Genomic DNA, 20,127 nt, shown 5'->3' with positions numbered 1-20,127 from the left:
ATGGGAGTCATTAGATAAGGTTTTGTAAATAAAAGAAGTCACTGGTAACTTGGGGGGGGGTTCAGCCAATCTGAGGGGCCTAAAATCACATGGGAAGGTACAGAAAAGGAGTTTAGAGCCCCCCAAAAGAGGAAGAGTAAAGCTTAGCCCATGCCTTTGGCTCTCTGGTTCTGCAGAACTCCAGAATCTTTGCCAAAGGATGCCCAAATAGGGCTACCAGGAGTCCCACAACTGAAATGACTAAAGAAAAACAAATACATACCTAATATATGATCTCTAGAATTGAAGGACCTCAGTGTCTATCACCTTCAGAGAATGTGGTTACACTCCACACTCCTGACCAGATAAAAAATACTGTTAAGGGGCCTGTCTGACTACATCTTAGACTTCCTTAGTCTGCCTAACCTTGACAAAGATCCTGACAATTCTCCCAATAGGATTAAATGTTATCATACTGAGAAGGCTGGTGGCAAATAGCAGACACCACATAGGCAATCCCAAGCCCCTTTCCAGGCTCCTTATACCTTGCCCACCTCCACTCTTTGACTCAGGGACTCTGGCCTCCTGGCTGATCCATGACCAAGGCCCTCCATCTCCTTACTCTCTTTCCAGGGTCTCTCATACTGGAATGCCCTCCCTCCTACCCTAGGCCTCCTGGCTTCCCTCCTTTCTCAGCTCATACCTCACCTTTGGAAAACAAGCTTTTCCTGGTCCCTAAAACTAATAGAGCCTTCCCTCAAAGAGGGATCCCATCTATAATGCATATGGCTTTTCTAGACATACATGCTCACATGGTTTCTCCCCATTAAACTGTGACCTCCTTCGGGGCAGGGACTGTTTTTATTTCCTTTCCTTCACATTCCTAGTAGATTAGCTTAGTGCTTGGCACAGTGGAGCCACTAGCCAAAGGTTTACTGTCTTGACCAAAGTCAGAGTAAATGAGAGAATTTAGAAACAAGAAAATTGGAAACAGCTTGAATATTTAGGAGATTGGAAATATCTGGTTGATCAAGAAAATAGAAAAATTAATTGAGCAGGAGGAAGAGGTGAAGAAAAATAATTTTGGACATCTTTATTCCTGATCACTTGATTTCAAACTGGGACCTTTTTTGCAAACCGCCTTAGCCCCTCCTTTCTATTCTGAAACTGGAAAGGGGAAGAGCAGTGGCCAAAATCAGGAACCCAGCAAACGCCTAGCTGAGAGTCTGGTTTCTGGGAAAGTTGCCAAGATATGGGTGGACAACAAAATTTTGCCCAGAATCAGGCAAGGAGTGCAGACTAGGCATTATTGATGAGACCCCCCCCCCCCTCAGATTGGGTTGATAGAAACCACTAACAGAGTAGTGGTAGGCCCAGGAATGGTCGGGACCTGGCCATTACCAGATCTTGGATGGGATTATAACACTGTTGGGGACATAATAGTTTAGCTGATACCAGAAATAACCTAAAAAAAGAATGAAATTATTTTCAGAATGTCCAGAGAACTATAGCAAGTTTCAAGAGACCGTGCAGGAGAAGGATGGATCACTTATGAAGTTGAGAACTCAATAGGTGAATTGAAGGCTATTGCTTTGTATGTGTTTGAAAAAAAAAAAACCTGAAGTGAAAGACAGAGAAGCTGCTTCCAAGGCCAGGACAAAGTTCCAAGGCAGTTTTAGCTCCGCTTCAAGAAAGACAGTGGCCTGCAATAGGTCATATGCAGAAAGAGTGTTGTCAGAGAAGGAAGGATTTAGGAGATGAGAACTTTAGGAACAGACAAGTAGCAGCTTAGATTCTTCTTGCCTGATCCAGGTCAGGTCTAACTAGCTACTCTCTCTATCTAAATTCTATTAACTATCTATCTACTTAAGCTAATCAGTAACTTTAAACATTTACACGCTCCTAAATCTGCTTCTTCTATCCAAACTGTCAGTTCCTCCTGACTGGGAAAGACATACAGAACTTCTGCTCTCTGAGGAACCAGAGAAAAAAGCCCTCACTTCAAACTAAACTTCTCTTTTATACCTCCTTCATCTCCTAGGTCATGGACTCTTTAGCGCTAGCTCAGAGAAGGCTGTCAGTTACATGACTCTTACTGAGAAATCTTTCTGCTCCCTTGCCTCTTAAAGAGGCAGAGGGAGAGATTAAGAAACTCCTTCTAACAATAGTAATGATAACAACAAAAATAATGACAAGTAGAACATTTCTATAGTGCCTCCAACTGCCCTTGACAGGGCTAAGTGCTCTTTAAAGATTACCTCTTTTGATCCTAACAACAATGCTGGTGTGAAAGGGAATTCTTTAATCTCTTTATCTATTTTAAGTTAACATTTTGTTAGAAATCAAGTAAGAGAATTCACAAGTCACTTAACTTGAAGAAGAAAATTCATACATCACTTGCTAAATGAGTGATAACTCCAGAACTCAAAGCACCCCTACTTAACACTATCTAAGAGTGATAAAAAATGATAAAAGTGGGTGAAAACCCAATCAATCAGAAACTTGTGAATCCTTTGATAAAAGTTAATAACTTCAGAAGCCTATGAAAAAAAGGTTGAAACCTCCAGAGGCCTAAGATAAGAGTTAACACCTTCAGAGATGAGAAGTGGATCTCACAGACACTGTCCCCCTGAGCAGTGGTAGGCAATATAGAAGCTTTGATTGGCCCCTGTGAAGTGGGGAGGAGAGAAGAAGTCACTATAAAAGCCCTGAACTTCTTTAGCTGGAGAGAGTCTTTTGCAAGCAATCTTCTGGAGATAGTCTTCCAGAAGTCCTCTTTGGTCTGAATCTGGAGCTTGGAGAATTTTGAACTTAGACTGTGGCTTGGAGCTATGACCTTGAAGTTAGACCTCGGCTTCTCTATTAGGGACCTTGTCACTTGGACTGTTTCTTGGGTGAATGAGTAGCTGTCCTTTTCTGGAGAGGTCTTCCCATCTTGGAGGCCTCGTGGGTGGAACACTAGCTTTTTAATTTATTTTATGAGATTCTCTAAGTATACCATAAGATCATCTGCAAAGAGTGATCCTTTAGTTTTCTCATTGCCTACTTTAATTCCTTTACTTTCTTTTTTCTTCTCTAATTGCTATAGCTAGCATTTCTAGTACAATATTAAATAATAATGGTGATAATGGGCATCCTTGCTTCACTCTTGATCTTATTGGGAAGTATGAGAATTAAACTTAATATTCAAATACTCCAAGTATTATATTTATAAAGTTTATTAATATTAACCTGAAGCAAATGAAAATAAAAACTAGAGAGCTCACCCAGCCTCTCATGCAGGGAAAAAAAGAGAGAAGCAAGAAAGGGTGTGACTTACAGCAAACTTATAAACAACATGTGAAGGTGCAAATGTGGGGGCACAGGGAAAGGGATTCTGGGAGATGGAGTCCAAGAGTACAAGATTTTCCAACTATACAGAAGGCTTTTAACATCTTCTTTGCAATTGATACTTGCTGATGGTTTTAAATAAATGCTACCTATTTTTTTTTTGAGGAAAGGCCCTTTTAATCCTGTGTTTTACAGTGTTTTCAATAGGAATGGGGGTTGTGTTTTCTCAAAGACTTTTTCTGCATCTATTGAGATGATCACATTATTTCTGTTTGATTATTGATGTGGTCAATTATGCTGATGGTTTTGCTAATATTAAACCAGCCCTGCATTCCTGGTATAAATTCCACCTGGTCATAGTGAATAATCCTTGTGATATATTGCTATAGTCATTTTGCTAGTATTTTGAGATTTTTTGCATCTATGTTCATTAAGGAGATTGGTTTATTATTTTCTTTCTCTGTTTTTGGACTTTCTGGTTTAGGTATGTGATAATTAAAATGTTTTGGGAGCAAGGGAAATATATAACAATTATGACCGCTGAAATATGTTTTCTACTGTGTCTTGGGTTTATATAAATATAAGATGGTTGCCAGGGAATATATTCCCAATTTATGAATATGCCCAAGCAAATGGGTTTTATAGAGAAATTTAATTTATAATACACTGATTAATCAATAGAAAAAGAGATTAAGTAAGAAAGGAATAAGAATGAATAAATCAGTCAGTTGGTTTTATCACTCACCCAAGATCTCTCTAGGTAAGGCTTCTCATGCCAACCTCAGGTTCCACCTTCAAGAGAGCCTCCTTTCAAGAAATGTTTCCAGAGAATTCTCCTCCTGAGTTCTCCTTCCACAGCCTCCTTCAAGACCTCTCCAGGAGCTCTCCCTCCAGGACCTCTCTCCTCTTAGACTCCTTCAGAGCATCCACCCCTCCTCAGTCCTCCTTCAGGGCAACCTCCTGAGTTCTCCTCCAGAGCAACCTCCTCAGAGCAAAACCTTTTCTCTCTCTCCTCAGACCCCGCTATCTTTAAGGAAACCATCTAAGTTCCCTCCCCTCAGTTCTCACATCTACCAATCACTGTCGATGTCTCCCCTGTGCCAATGGTGGTTCTAGTTTAACCCAGGACCACCCAGAGGTCTGTGGCGTTGCACATGTCTGTTGAAGGTCATATTCTCAAATAATTAAATCTTGATCTTGCTGCTGCCCTTCCTAAATCCTGTTACTCTAAGTAGGGTGGAGATTGTAGTTTCCAAGACCTGGTTCTGTCATTCCAAGTATCTCTATTGTATCAATTCTAAAATCAATCATGACTCAAAGAACTTCCTGTTCTATGCTTAAGCATAGGTCAAAGCCCTTTCCATTGTTTAGCAAAAGGTTTCTGTCCTAAAGTAGTCTTAAGTAGGGAGAAGGATCCTCCCATGCCAAGGGGGTTCACATTCCAATAGAGTTCTTACTATCAGAAGGAAATTTTTTCCAAGTATGAAATTTTCCAATGGTGAAATTTCCAACATTCATAAGTCTAAGAAATTTTAAGGTTTACAGTATCAGTACTCTATTTGTGTCATGAAAAGAATTTGGTAAGACTTATTCTTTGCTTATTTTGTCAAATAGTTGTGTAGTATTGGGATTAATTGCTCTTTAAATGTTTGATGGAATTCACTTATGTATCCATCTGGTCCTAGGGTTTTTTTCTTAGGAAGTTCCTTGATGGCTTATTCAATTTCTTTTTCTGAGATGGGATTATTTAAGTATTCTATTTCCTCTTTTGTTAATCTAGGCAATTCATATTTTTGTAAATATTCATCAATTGCCTTAATTTCCTCTTCATTAGAGGTGAGATCACCCATTCCATTTTTGATACTGGAAATTTGATTCTATTCTTCTTTTTTAATAAAATTAACCAATTCTTTATCTGTTTTATTTGTTGTTTTTTTCTTCAAAAGAACCAGTACCTAGTCCTATTTTTTAGTTCGATAGTTATTTTGCTTTCAATTTTATTTCTTCTTTTATATTTAGGATTTCCAATTTACTCTTTGACTGGGGATTTTAAATTTGTTCTTTTCCTAATTTCTTTAGTTGCATGCCCAATTCATTTTTCCCCCTCTGTTTTGTTGATATAATCACTTAGGTTTATAAATCCCCCCCCAGTAATGCTTTAGCTATATCTCATAAATTTTGATATGTTTACTCCTCGTTGTCATTCTCTTCAATGAAATCCATGATTGTTTCTTTGAGTTGTTCTATGACCCACCAGTTTTGGAGAATTAGATTATTTAGTTTCTAATTAATTTTAAATTTGCCTCTTCCTAAACCCTTATTAATTACAATTTTTATGGCATTGCAGTTTTAAAAGGTTGCATTTATTATTTCTACTTTTCTGTATTAATTTGTAATGTTTTCATGCCCTACTACATAGAGGGTGAACCTTTTAGAGAGAAAATATTAGGCTCCCACCCCATGTAGAGACTTTTTCCCATCCCCCCCCTGACTAAATGTTGTGTTTGTCCCATACTCCCTTAGCACTACCTTATCCCCTACAGAGGAGGGAGAAATTGCTCCCATTAGGTTGCTGAACAGAGGGGTGGGTGAAGTGAAAAAATGAGAGAGGGAAGGGAGCAGCTCCATCCAAGCCCCTCTACCTTTCTAGTAATAAACTCTGGCTGGCCACTACACCTTCTTCTGGAAAGGTAGAGCCACAAATGAAGACAGAATTCACGGTGTTGGCCTGGCTATCAAGACCAGTTTGCTCAAACAGCTGCCAGACTTGCCTGTGGACATCAGCGAGAGGCTCATGAAGATCCATCTGCCTCTCAGCAAAGACCGGTATGCCACACTCATCAGCGCATATGCCCCGACACTGACCAGCACAGAGGAGACCATTGAGCAGTTCTACTCTGACCTAAGTGCCGTCCTGTACTCAGTGCCCACAAATGACAAGCTGATACTACTGGGAGACTTCAATGCCCGTGTTGGCTAGGACCACGAAAGATGGAAAGGAGTGCTCGGCAAACACGGCGTGGGCAAAATGAACAACAAAGGCCTACTCCTACTCAGCAAATGCTCAGAGTTCGAACTCACCATCACAAACACTGTGTTCAGAATGGCGAACAAATATAAAACAACATGGATGCACCCACGATCAAAACAGTGGCATCTCATTGACTACATCATTATACGCCGGCAAGGCATCCAGGATGTAAAGATCACCAGAGCCATGAAAGGAGCTGAATGCTGGACAGACCACCGATTGGTTAGAGCGACTCTTCAAATGTGCATTGCGCCTCGCCATCCAAAACGTGCCCAGGCAGTTCACACATTTTACAACGTGAGTCGTCTTAGAGATCCATCTTATTTGCAAAGATTCCAGTCCTGCCTGGACGACAAGCTGTCTGTCAAGGGACCACTCACTGGAAACTCAACCGAGAAATGGAAGTGAAGGAAACCTCAAAGGCAGTCCTAGGCTCCAAACAACGCAACCACCAAGACTGGTTCGACGAGAATAACACTGCTATTGAAGATCTATTGAGCAAAAAGAACAAAGCCTTTATGGAGTGGTAAAATAACCCAAACTCTGCTCCTAAAAAGGACAGATTCAAGTCTCTCCAAGCCACGGCGCAGCGTGAGATCAGGAAGATGCAAGACCGATGGTGGGAAAAAAAGGCAGAAGAAATCCAGCGTTTTGCTGATACGAAAAACTACAAACAATTTTTCAGTGCCCTCAAGACTGTCTATGGGCCATTAAAACCCACCACCACTCCCTTGCTATCCTCTGATGGTGACACTCTCATAAAAGATTAAAAAGGCATCAGCAACAGGTGGAAAGAACACTTCAGTCAGCTTCTCAACCAACCCTCTTCAGTCGACCAAAGCGCCCTTGACCAGATCCCCCAAAACCACACCATTGAACAACTTGACGTCCCTCCTTCAATAGAGGAAGTCCAAAAAGCCATTAAACAAATGAGTGCAGGCAAGGCACCTGGTAAAGATGGGATCCCAACTGAGATGTACAAGGCCTTAAATGGAAAGGCGCTCCAGGCATTCCACATAGTGCTGACCAGCATATGGGAAGAGGAAGACATGCCCCCAGAACTCAGAGATGCCTCCATCGTAGCCCTATACAAGAACAAAGGCTCACGAGCAGCCTGTGACAACTACAGAGGCATCTCACTACTCTCCACTGCTGGAAACATCCTCGCCCATGTTATACTCAACATACTCCTGTCATCTGTTTCAGAGCAGAACCTGCCTGAATCACAATGTGGATTCCGACCAGATTGCAGCACCGTCTACATGGTCTTCACGGTGAGGCAAATGCAGGAAAAATGCCTTGAGCAGAACCTAAGTCTCTACGTTGTCTTTATAGACCTGACAAAGACGTTCGACACAGTGAACAGGAACACATTGTGGGTGATTCTCAGCAAGCTCGATTGCCCAGCCAAATTTGTCAAACTGATCCAGCTCTTTCATGTCGACATGACAGGGGAAGTCCTACCTGGTGGAGAGACTTCTGATCGCTTCAACATCTCCAGTGGCGTGAAACAAGGCTGTGTCCTCGCTCCGGTACTATTCAACCTATTTTTCACCCAAGTATTACGACATGCTGTGATGGATCTAGACCTGGGCGTTTACATCAAATACTGACTGGATGGCTCACTATTCGACCTTTGCCACCTGACTGCAAAAACAAAGACAACAGAGAGATTCATCCTGGAAGCTCTCTTCGCAGATGACTATGCTCTCATGGCCCAAGAAAATCATCTTCAAACCATTGTGGACAGGTTCTCCACCACAACAAAACTGTTTGGCCTGACTATCAGTCTCAGCATAACAGAGGTGCTGTTCCAACCTGCACCAGGGAGACCAACTAACCAGCCATGCATTACCATCGATGGCATGCAGCTATCTAACATCAACACTTTCAAGTACCTGGGCAGCACCATCGCCAATGACGGGTCCCTAGACCATGAGATCAATGCCAGGATCCAAAAGGCCAGCCAGGCACTCGGGCGGCTGCGCTGCAAAGTCCTCCAACACAGCGGTGTAAGCACTGCGACAAAGCTCAAAGTGTATTACGCAGTGGTCCTCAGCTCGCTCCTGTACAGTTGCGAGACATGGACACTATACCGGAAGCCCATGAAACAGTTGGAGCAATTCCACCAAAGCTACCTCCGGTCAATCATGAGGATCCGATGGCAGGACAGAGTCACCAACCAGGAAGTCCTCGACAGGGCCAACTCCACCAGCATCGAAGTCATGGTCCTCAAAACCCAGCTATGATGATCTGGACGCGTCATCCGCATGGACCCACAGCGAATACCAAGACAGGTATTCTATGGTGAACTGTCAGCTGGACTCAGGAAACAAGGTCGACCAAAGAAAAGATTCAAGGATCAGCTAAAGTCAAACTTGAAGTGGGCTGGAATTACAGCAAAGCAACTAGAACCTGCTGCCTCTGTCAGAAGAGCTGGCGAACCCACATTCACCATGCCGCCACCACCTTTGAAGATGAATGACGTTGACGTCTTGCCGTTGCGCGTAAACGCCGACACCAGGCCACAACCGCACCTCCCGTAACAACTGACGTTCCATGCCCCATGTGCCACAAACTGTGCGCCTCAGCCTTTGGACTTCAAAGCCACATGAGGGTACACCGTAGATGAAACTGCACAAAGACAATAGTCAATCTCAGTCACCGAGAGACTACTACTAGATAAAGGGAATTTTCTCCTATGTCACCTCCCCTAAGTTCTCCCATCTACCAATCACAGTAGACATTTTCCAAAGGACAGACCCTTCTTAGTTCACACCTAAGAAGGCTTAAATTTTTGATTAAGTTCACACCAGAAAACCTCTGAGTAAGTTCTCACCTCTTTGCTCCTTATAAATTCACAACTTGCTTGACCTATATAGGTACTTAGCACCCTTTTGTATTAGATCTAAAAATAGGCACAGCTTAAGAACTTTTGTCTTACTATAAGTATGAGTTTAAGTACTTTTCATTGTTCAGCAAGGAGTTTCTTCCCCTAAAGCAGGCTTAAGTAGGGCTGGAGTAGAGGTCTCACATTCCTGATCTAAGTTCCTTCATTGTTTAAAATGGGGGATGGTCTTAACCAAACCTTATGAAGTAGGGTCTGAGAATTTTTAAGGTTCACAACAGGCAGGTAGAGGGGATATTAGAAGAGCCACTCTCCTCCCTGGCTCTTGACAGAGTCTCTGTTAAGAGAGTGAGTGGCCAGAGTCAGCTCTAGTCAACAGTTCAGCTTTTGAATCTTCCATAGAATTCTCAATTCTCCCTTCTCCCACTGGTTGAATGTTCCATCTGCCTCTCTGCTTTTGACCATTTCTCTTGACTATATTTTGAATGTTTTTGCTTTGCTTTTATGATCTATGCCTTGATTTCTCGGCAGGCCCTTGCCTTAAAATCCAAGTAGAGTTTGGAGCCTACTGAGCGGATAAAGCTAAAAGGTAAGGAGCTTCTGTCCATTTGCCCTCTTTCCTGCAAAAGATGTCCAATTGCCACATGGTGTTAGAATTTAGGGTATTAAAAAGTCAATTTCCTCATTTTTTACCTTGATGTTGCTCCACTAGGCAACATGGGAGAAAAACAAACAAACAAAACCTAGTTGAATTTTTGCTTAGGCTTGTAAAGATTAAAATTTAGGGGAGACTGGGGAGACTGAGGCAGGTAGAAATTAGTTTCTCTCTGCAAGAAGTATTATATTTTTTAGAGGTTTATTAAAGGTTAAAGATTAAAGAATATACAAGTAAGAAACATGTGCCTAGGCCAGAGGCCTAGACAAAATAACCTCACATCACGCAAGAGACGTGCCTGCTCCAAAACGGAAGTCCAAAAACAGCCAAGAGAGCCCCCTCAAAAGCCTTTGAATCAGCTTAAATACCTTCTCGATCTTGGCCCAGGTGAGATTACAAGGTATTCTGGGGAAGTGGAGCAAAGGCTCGTGGGGATTGTAGTCCTGTATTCAAGTCTATTTTTTACAGGCTGCTTATATTTGATCTCGTCCCAACAGGAAGGCCTACTAGGATGCTTTTCCCTTTCTCTTAATTGGGTTGGCTCACCCCTATCTGGCTTGGACCTCAGCCTTGGTAGCCACTCCACCCCTGAGGCTTCCCAGACCCAAAAGGGAGAAAGTCCAGCACAGCCACTACCCAAGGGAGGATACAAGCTGCCTAGACCTGATTTTAAAAAATTCCAATTGTAAATAGAGGATAGTATTGTAAGGATAATTTTAGGGTTGTGACCTAATCCAAATTATTTTTGGTCGCCAGGGAATATCCCAAATAAAATACCCAAGTCAGTTTTTTTTTTTAATTCATGGTGGTTTAATTAATATAGAGGGAAGGAATTAAGGAGAAGGGAGAGGGAGAAGGTTTAGGATTTTTCCTGCCTGGCCTGTGCCAGGGGGAGTTCAAGGTCCTCTGCCACGTGGTCCTTGAAGAAGATTACTGGCTTTTTAAGAGGACAGTATTTGGAAGGTAAAGGAGGAAGAATCAGCCTAAACTCCGAGAGAGCTCAGAGAAGACACCTCACCTGAACTAGGCTACTTAGCTTCCTCCAGTATGGTATCAAGGAAAACTCACTGGTAAACCCAGACAATAGTAGCTACCACCCAAGAAACCGAAACGCTCAGCACACTCACACCAGGAAGTGACGCAAAATATATAGATGGTTTTTACAGCACTTTCCTGCATCTCACATGTACCAATGGTAGCTTAAGCTTTACTTAGGATAGCCCAGGGGTCTGTCAGTTGTTTCTGATTTGTCATTTGCTAACACATGTATTTCATAGGCCATCCTCCTAAACACTTAATCCTTAAGTATGGGTGTGGACATTCCTGTTTTTGTTAGACTAAGTAGGGTGGAGTAATCTAAAGTTCACAGTATTACAATTTTGGGGTGCCATATAGGCCATGCCTCTTGCTTATCAAAGGTGTAACATGGCCATTCAACACTACAAAAAGAAATTAGTTACTTTTCTTCAAGCTGTTTAGAGCCAAATTTTTCCTGATTTTTAAGTATATATCCCAAAGGGGAATCTCAGGGTATGCTCTGTCTCTGTCCCATGTGGATGCTGAATGGCCAATTCCACACCAGAGTGTCCACAGAGGTTGCCCGACCAAGAGCACTCAGTTTAACACTGAGGCGAAAGACTTCCCACACACCAGAACATCTTCCAGTATCAGAATGGGGAGCTGAAAGACCCCAAATCCAGCGGCCCGATTGACCTCTGGGGCCAATGGGAGAGAGCATGGAAGAGGTCCCACAAAGATATTAGTTAGAAGATGGGGATTTCAGGAGTCAAAGAAAAGGCTCCTTCCTACCTGAGAAGGTGCATCCTCATGGATGATCTGGGGTACAGGAGTAGCTTTCAGGAGAGCCAAAAATGTTAGGCAAAAATGGTATGGGGGTGAAGAGGTATACCTCTGGGGTTCGGGAAGGATATCTTTTGCAAGGATGCAAGACTCCAAAACTTGGCTTAAAAATAAAAAGAGAAATTTATTAGGGAGTAATGTTGAGATTGGCCAAGAGGATAGTACAGGTGGAACAGCAAGATGGAAGGCTGCTCCCTGGGAAGACAGCATGGATGGAAAAGCTGTCCTTCAGATGACATCAATTCTGGGGATTTTATACTCTTTACACAGATGTTGTGTCATGGTGTGGACATAACTCTAGAGTGGCAGTCCTCAGGCATTCGATCAGGGGTTTGGTTATCTGACTGGGGTCTGCCTGAAGACATGGGGTGACCCTCCTAAAGGATTCCTTAGTTTTAGGGAACAGACCAATGTCTGAGATACAGCCTGATAGTATCTAGGAGTAGCCTGGAGGTGCATCTCTCTGTCTATTTTAAATCTAAAAGAGGATCAAAATCTAAAGGAGGACAATCCTCTCAGGGTTTTATAAGAGTCATCAGATGTTTTGGGTTAGGCAGCACAAGGATGTGAGAGAGCAAAGGGTTCCCTGATAATAATTTGCCTGAGTTTCTGGGGGTGCAATGCCCATGCCAAGAGCAGCAGCCCTGGCTCTGAGGCCAGAAAAGGAAGAATTGTCTGGGAGAGCTGCCCTTCCAGGGCCTTTAGCCCCTCAGTGCCTGCTAGAGCTCAGGGCCTGGAGTCAGGGAGGCCTGAGATCACCCCCTGAGTGACCCTGGACAAGTCACTTTGCTTGCCTCAGTTTCCTCCCCTGACAAATGAGCTGCAGGACATGACAAAGCTGCCCAGCCTCTGCCCAGAAAGCCCCAAAGGGGGGGAGTCAGGCAGGCCTGAACAGCCTGAGCCCAGCAGCCCTGCAGACAGACACAGACACCCTCAGACTGTCCTCTGTCCATCAGGGCTCAGAGGCTGGGCTCAGCGGCTGCTGCTGCCTTCTGTGGCCTCCTCGAGGGCAGGAGGGGTTCCTGGGCCTCCCCCAGGCTTCTGAAGGGTCTTTGGGCCTCTGGGCTGGGGCGGTGCTGAAGGAGACCCCAGGAAGCAGCTCCTCCGCTCAGGCTGTGGGGAGCTTAGACCATTGGTCAATCAATGGTCATTCGATCATTAAACACTCATTAGGCACCTGCTGTGTGCCAAGCTCTAGCCTGAGGCAGCCTCCGGTCTAAAGAAGCAGCAGCAGGGCAGGGCGGGAGGGGAAGTGGGGGGAGGGAGGAAGGCTGCGGCTCCCCAGGCCGGGAACAAACACTTCCCCTCGAGGCCTCGGCACCAGGGGCCCAGGCGGGGCTCCATTTCCCAGAAGGCCTGTTTCCGGACGTCTCCCTAGTCTCGCCTCCTCCCCCAGCTGACCGGCTCCAGGCACGGGGAATCCCCTTTGGTTCCTCTTAGATCCCGGAGGGCGCGCGGTGGTGGCTCTCGGCTGTTCTCGGCTGTTGCTCCCGGAGCTTAGCTTTGCTGGGTGAGAATAGGAGGGGGGAAGCCCACGCGCATGCGCGGCCCCGGCTCCGGGTCTGGCGGAGACTTTGTGCTCTGACTCCTGGAGGGCGGGAAGAGCCCGGTGGACCAGTTCCGGGTGCTGAGCTTGGGCGTAGCGGGGAGTGTGCGCATGTGCAGCACGGGGGTGGGGAAGGGGCTGTGGGGCGGGGAGGCTGTGGGTGTCTGTCGGTCACTTTTAAGGACCTCAGAAACGGGACCAACACGGAAGGGCCCGTGTCAGGCCAGGGCGGCTCTGTCTGGGCCAGGAGCCTGGGCGGGGCTTTGACCTCCCCGAGAGGAGAGAATGCTACCCCCCCCCCCCAAGACCTAGAGCCAGGAGGCAGCTGGGGGTGGGGACGGGGGAGGGGCTGGTCTGGGCCAAGAACTTGCCCAGAGAGAAGCTGCCAACTTAGGCCTGGTGGGTGGGGCATGCCGTGACCCGATGCCCTGGAGGGAGCCCCGATCTTGGGCTCTGAAGAGATGCCCTCACGCTCTCCCCAACCCCCACCTGATCCCCGGCCCCCCTCCAGCACCCCCCTATTCCCCAGTAACCCCAGCAGCCTCCCTCAGTCCAGCCAGTGCAGCTTCTGAATGGAATGAAGTCAAAGATGACATCAGAGGGGTGTGGGGGGGGCTTCTTCCTGGCCAGTTCCAGGCCCTTCCCCAACCTGAGGCTCCCTGTTCCCCCCTGTGTGCGAGAGTCTCCCCTGAGGCCTGGGAGCCCCTCTGAGCCCTCCCCCTCTCTGTCCCCCCAGGTGCACACAGAGGACGTCTCCCCCCTCAGGGCTGCTACCCCCCCCAGCACCCCAGGGTGGCCCCGCAGAGAGCCTTCAGCCAGAGGAATGGCCCCCGGGACCCCGAGGCCCCCCTCCCAGGTGAGTGCAGCCCCTCCCCAGGCCAGGCTGGACTCCAGCAGAACTCAGAGCTGGGTCTCTGCCAGGCCTCCAGAGGTGCCCGTCACTGCTTGTGCTCAGGGGGAGCTCCAGGGTCCGCCCAGGCTGCTCCCTATCTACAGTGTTCTGGGGTTTCCTGGCCTAGATGAACCACCCAGTTTCCAGCTAAACCAACACATATGCTGCCATTCCTTCATCTACCCCCGTGTGACCCCCTCCCTCAGTGGGGATGGCCCAGGGACAGGCTCTGCTCCTGCCCTCCAGCCCCACATTTGGAGGGGTCAGTCAGACCTGCCAGGGAGGCTTCCAAAGGAGTTTGGGGGAAGATTAGGAACATTTTTAGCTGACAGAAAGGACTGGGCACCGTGGGCAGGGCTGGAAGAGCTGCTGACAAAGGCTTCATCTCAGAGCCTGTCTCTAAGCCAGAGGACACACCATGGGCTGCTTCCTGGGTCAGCCTTTGCCAGACTTTTGTGCCTTATTAGAGTAAATAGAAGTGGGGGAGGGCCAGGGCAGGGAGGGCACTGCTGAGGACATCCAGCACCTTGTTCTGTCCTCACAGCAAAGGCAGACTCCAGGGCAGTCACTGAGCTTCTCCCCACATTCCCTGCTGACAGCCCTTCCCCCCTGGCCACAGGAGAGCCTCAGTGGTAGGTGCTGAGGAATAGGAGTGTGACAGACAGCCTTGGGCTTCCCCAGCCCCAGGAGGAAAGAGCCCAGCAGGACTGGCACCAAGAGGGGCAGAGAGGGGCATGGGGGGAGCGACTGGCTGGGCTGAGGAGAGCTGCCCCAGGGAGGAGAGCAGGCCCTGAGGAGGAGCTGGGGAGTGAGTGAGGCAGGGCCTGGCAGGAAGGTGCCATACCTCAGCTGCAAGGGGAATCTTTCATGAGGAGGCACAAAACAGAATCCCCCTAAAAGAAAAGCTTCTGAACATCCCCAGAACTTCTTCCTAAGGAATCTCTGAATCCTGAATCCCTTCAGATTGCAAAGTAAGAAATGTCTGGGCCATAATTCTGAGGTGAAGATCCAAACTTGTACTTGTGGTCAGTGGAAGCTGGAGATGTTACCCCATCCAGCCTGGAGCAAAGATCCGATAAAGACGGACAGAAGCATGTTTTGTGGGTTTTTCGCAGCTCATGAGCATGTCATGAACAAGGCAGAAGGTACAGAGGCAGTTAAGAAACATGTGATGGTGGTTTGGTCAGGAGGGCTTGGAACATGGGAAACAAAGTCTTCAGTTCAGTGCCAGGTTAAGAGAAGAGAATTGAGTGAATCCTCCAGAAGCATCGCACTGCTTAGGTCACAGGAACCTTTCTGGGCCGCAGTGCTTTGGGGAGCTTCCAGTTGTCATAAATCTTCAAAGGATCAGACAGAACCTGAACACGCCAAAGCTGTTTTCCTCTGATCTCTTCATGTCTGCTGTGGACTCACCATTCCCAGGGAAGTAGCTTCTTCTGCAGGGCTTTCAGCTTCCCTCGATGACTCTACACACCGAAAGCTTTTATTCTTCCAATAGAAGTTTTCAGTATCATTCCTTGCTTGACTATTCTAATACATCCAACTCCATTCTTGCTAGTACTCTGGCTAATATTCCAGCATTATAATAGATATCTGATTCACAATCAGTGGAATAATTGGATCTAACTCTTAAAAATAGTAATTGCAGATACTTATCTAAAGGAATACATGTGCTCCCTTGTTTCATGATCAATATTAAAGGCAAGACAACAATTTTCCTCTCAATACATAGAAGATAAATTCAAACAAAATCAAACAAAGAAGATGGGTCAATAAATGTGTCCTGCAGAAGATGAGATTTTCATCCAGATCTGCAAAAATCCAGTGTACACAGGAGGCAAAGACTAGAGGGGATAGTAGTGAAAGCTCAGGCAGAAGGCTGAGGAGGCCAGAAAATGCAAGCTCAGGAGATGGAGAGTCTAGTTTGAAGAACAAGAAAGAGCCCAGAGTCCCTGGATACTTAAAGAGTATGGAATGAATCAGGGGAGAGGGAAGGAGGATAAAGGGGTAACTCTCAGCGTGACCAGCCTACTAGGTGTTTGCCCAGATAGCATATAAAGCCCTGGGATGGGCTTTTAGATGCCTGGGAAGAGTCTAGACTGAAGAGGACTCCTAGTGGCAGTGGCATTCCAGATAATAGAGGACAGAGCTTGAGATAGAGAGGCAAGCAGGGTCCTGAGTTCCTGACCTTGTGTGCCATTGGATGATAGCTGTGATCACTGGACTTCAGAGTTGGGCACTGGGGGACTGCTAGGAACTCCCCAGAGTAGACAAGTTCCAAACAAGAAACTGTCTTCTTTCCTCGAAACTGAGGTCTCTACATTCTTCCCTGTGAACCTGATTTTTCTGATTCCCATTGAGGCTGAAATCTTTCTGCCTTCTGATTCTAGGTATAACTTAATGAGAACCTTTGTTGCCCTTGCTAGTGGTGTCTGCTTTTTCCACTGGTTCTGGCCTTTCCTGACTGAACTCTTTGAATGTCCTTCAGATATATCAGGACCAAATCTGCCTCCCAGATCTGGCACCAAGGTCTCCTCTCTCCCCCTGCTACTGTTGTGGGAGAGTGAGCTTTATTGTGTGAGAGTGAAAGCTTGTTCTGGCCCAAAGAACTTTTGCTCAAATCCGGACCTCCCAAGACATGAAAGTGTCTGTTGAAGGCTGTTACCCATAGTGTCACCATGGGGATGGACAAAGTCTCTTTAGCGTTTCAGGTTTCTAGATGGTATTGAGGGTCTTCAAAATTGTGTCCTGTCATGCTTTGAGACTCAGCCTTTCCTCAGACTATTCCTCCCCTGGGTGTCCCAGAGACATTGCAGGCTGAAAAGTAGGGAATGAGTCCGGGAAAAGGGGTGAAATGGAAGAGTATCCAATACCAAGAATACCCTTTGTTTCCCTTGGAGAAGCCTGGAGAAGTAGAAGAGCCCTGCATAGTAACATGTTATTGTCAGCTCTGTCCACTGCCTTGTGGGTTATTCCTCTGTCTCTAAACATCTTTTCTTGACCCTTGATCATCAGGTTTCCATAGTTACAGGCTAGGCTTAGAGCCTTTGTTTTTCATAAATAGCCTGTTTTGTAAAGTTAAGGTTGAAGTGTGATATTTTTGTGGGAGAAATTTCCCTTTAGCCTGGCCAAGGTCAAAACTCTAGACTTGGTGGCCCCTTCCTCCCAGGTTCTGAGAGCAGGGGGAAGCCATGGGGAACCCGGACCCATTTGGAGAGTGTGCTAGGCCAGCCACAAGTCTGGGGAAAGTTTGTATGGACACCTTATATGAAAAAGAACTTGCTTCTCCTGTGATGAAGTAATAATGGAGGAGTTGAAATCTCCTAAATTCCCCTTCTCAGTGAATGTCCAGGAGAGGGACTGAGTAGTGAGCTCAGCTGCTATCTATCTATCTATCTATCTATCTATCTATCTATCTATCTATCTATCTATCTACCCATCTATCTATCCATCCATCTATCTATCTATCTATCTATCTATCTATCTATCTATCTATCTATCTATCTATCTACCCATCTATCTATCTATCTATCTATCTATCTATCTATCTATCTATCTATCTATCTATCTATCTATCTATAATTCTATTTCCCATTTTCTGCTAAAATCTAGTCCTTTTTCTGTCTTTCATAGTAATAGTAATTTTTTGTAGTCCTGGCTGGGGATTGAGTAAGTGCATAATTGCTACTACAGGCTAATGGGGACATACATTTTTTTAATTGGGCCCTGATTCAAGGTCCTATTATAGGTTTATTTTTCCTTACTAAAATTTTTACACATAAGACTTTGATATTTTATATTTCATCCAGAAGTTATTTTTTCTCTTTTACTTGAATTTTTTTGATGTTTTTTATTTTCTTTTGCCAATGGATTCATATATCTCCTAATTCAGCCATGTATGCCTGGATGATCCATGTGTTTGTCAACACCCTCCTCAGGGAAGATGGTATTATTATCCTATAGTGCAAAGTTTAAATTTTTTATTTGAAAATTGTATTAGTCAATTTAGAATATTTTCCTTGGTTAAAAGAGTCATGTTCTTTCCCTCCCCTCCTTCACCCCCTCCCGTAGCCAACACACAATTCCACTGGGTTTTACAAATGTCCTTGATCAAAACCTATTTCCATATTATTGATGTTTTCACTAGGGTGATCCTTTAGAGTCTATATCCCCAGTCATATCCCCATTGACCCATGTGATCAAGCAGTTGTTTTTCTTCTCTGTTTCTACTCCCACAGTTTTTCCTCTGAATGTGGATAATGTCCTTTCTAATAGATCCCTCCGAGTTGTTCAGGATCACTGCATTGCCACTAATGGAGAAGTCCATTACATTTGATTGTACCACAGTGTGTCAGTCTCTGTGTACAATGTTCTCCTGGTTCTGCTCCTCTCACTCTGCATCACTTCCTGGAGGTTGTTCCAGTTCACATGGAATTTCTCCACTTTATTATTCCTTTGAGCACAATAGTATTCCATCCCCAATAGATACCACAATTTGTTCAGTCATTCCCCAATTGAAGGGCATCCCCTCGTTTTATTATTATTTTTTTGCCACCTCAAAGAGTGCAGCTATGAATATTCTTGTACAAGTCTTTTTCCTTATTATCTCTTTGGGGTACAAAGTCAGCAGAGCTATGGCTGGATCAAAGGACAGACAGTCTTTTGTCGCCCTTTGGGCATAGTTCCAAATTGCCCTCCAGAATGGCTGGATCAATTCACAACTCCACTAGGGATGAAGAAATGCCCCGACTTTGCCACATCCCCTCCAGCATTCATTACTTTCCTTTGCTGTCATGTTGGCCAATCTGCTAGGTGTGAGGTGATACCTCAGAGTTGTTTTGATTTTCATTTCTCTGATTATAAAGAGATTTAGAACACTTTTTAATGTTCTTATTAAGAGTTTTGATTTCTTTATCTGAAAATTGCCTATTCATGTCCCTTGCCCATTTATCAATTGGAGAATGGCTTGATTTTTTGTACAATCATTGGTTTTGCTCTTTTATTTCCCTTTTATCCCCAAATTATTGTAATTTCCCCATAGCCAATATTGTATATACTAAAAGTAAAATATATTGTATATACTTTTATTTAAAAATATTTAGTTTTATAAGTTGGTTATGCTTAAATGATCCATTGGAGAGACTAGTCTCCCAAAAGATCACAGGGGATGGGATTGTGTAATTATAATTTTCTACCTCTGGACTTCATTTCCCAGAATCCTACTTTTAACCTCGCTTTGCGTCCTTGCGTTTTATATATAAATTTATGTAACTGCCCTCTCTTGCTCTGCTCCTGCTTTTGTGGTACAGTAAACTTGTCTTTATTTTTCCTCTACTTCAAGCGATTATTAATAAATCTTATAAATTATAATACTTGGAATTATTGGATATTAATTTTAATCTTCAATTATTTATGTGAGAAATTAGATGGTTATCAAAACATGTTATAAACAATTTCCCCAGTTTGTTGCTTTTCTTATCTTGATTGTTTTGTTTTTGTTTGTAGAAACCCTTTTTCATATAATATATCTTACTTATTCATTTTACCACTTGTAATGATCTCTGTCTCTTGTTTGGTCTTAAATTCTTCCCTTCTCCATTGGTTTGACAGTGAAACTATTCTATGTTCAACTAATTTACTTATAATACCACTTTTTATGTTTAAGTGGTATATACATTTTGAACTTATCTTGATATAGGGTGTAAGATGTTGATCTAAAGCTTAATTTTTGCCATGCTCTTTTCCAATTTTCCCAGCAGTTTTTGTCAAATAATGAGTTCTTGTTCCACAAGTTGGGATATTTGGGCTTATCACACTTTAGACTCTTGAGGTCATTAACCCCTAATCTATTGCATTGATCCACCGTTCTATCTCTTAGCTAGTACCAGATTATTTCGATGATCACTGCTTTGTAATACGGTTTAAGATCTGGTACTGGTAGGCCACCATCCATAACGTTTCTTTTTCATTAGTTCTGTAAGAATTA

The 20,127-nt window shown here is 44.5% G+C and overlaps 1 protein-coding gene across 3 annotated transcripts in view; it reads left to right on the top strand.

Annotated features, from left to right (window-relative positions):
• Positions 1-9,391: 9,391 nt before the first annotated feature.
• The window catches only part of LOC103097130 (zinc finger protein 883-like), a 39,249-nt gene continuing 28,513 nt past the window's right edge, over positions 9,392-20,127 (top strand). The window contains exons 1-2 of one of the 3 annotated variants that reach the window (XM_056796453.1): positions 9,392-13,213; positions 13,986-14,105. In XM_056796453.1, the coding sequence (XP_056652431.1) occupies positions 14,073-14,105 (33 nt within the window). In that variant the 5' untranslated portion in view covers positions 9,392-13,213; positions 13,986-14,072. Of the gene's footprint in view, positions 13,214-13,365; positions 14,106-20,127 lie in introns of those variants that run through there. The other 2 variants (XM_056796454.1, XM_056796452.1) reach the window with 2 other exon arrangements.

The sequence above is a fragment of the Monodelphis domestica genome, chromosome 4 (assembly GCF_027887165.1).
Source record: "Monodelphis domestica isolate mMonDom1 chromosome 4, mMonDom1.pri, whole genome shotgun sequence".
NCBI lineage: Eukaryota > Metazoa > Chordata > Mammalia > Didelphimorphia > Didelphidae > Monodelphis > Monodelphis domestica.
The sequence above is the reverse complement of the archived record's forward strand: the minus strand, read 5'-3'. Positions and strand labels throughout refer to the sequence as shown.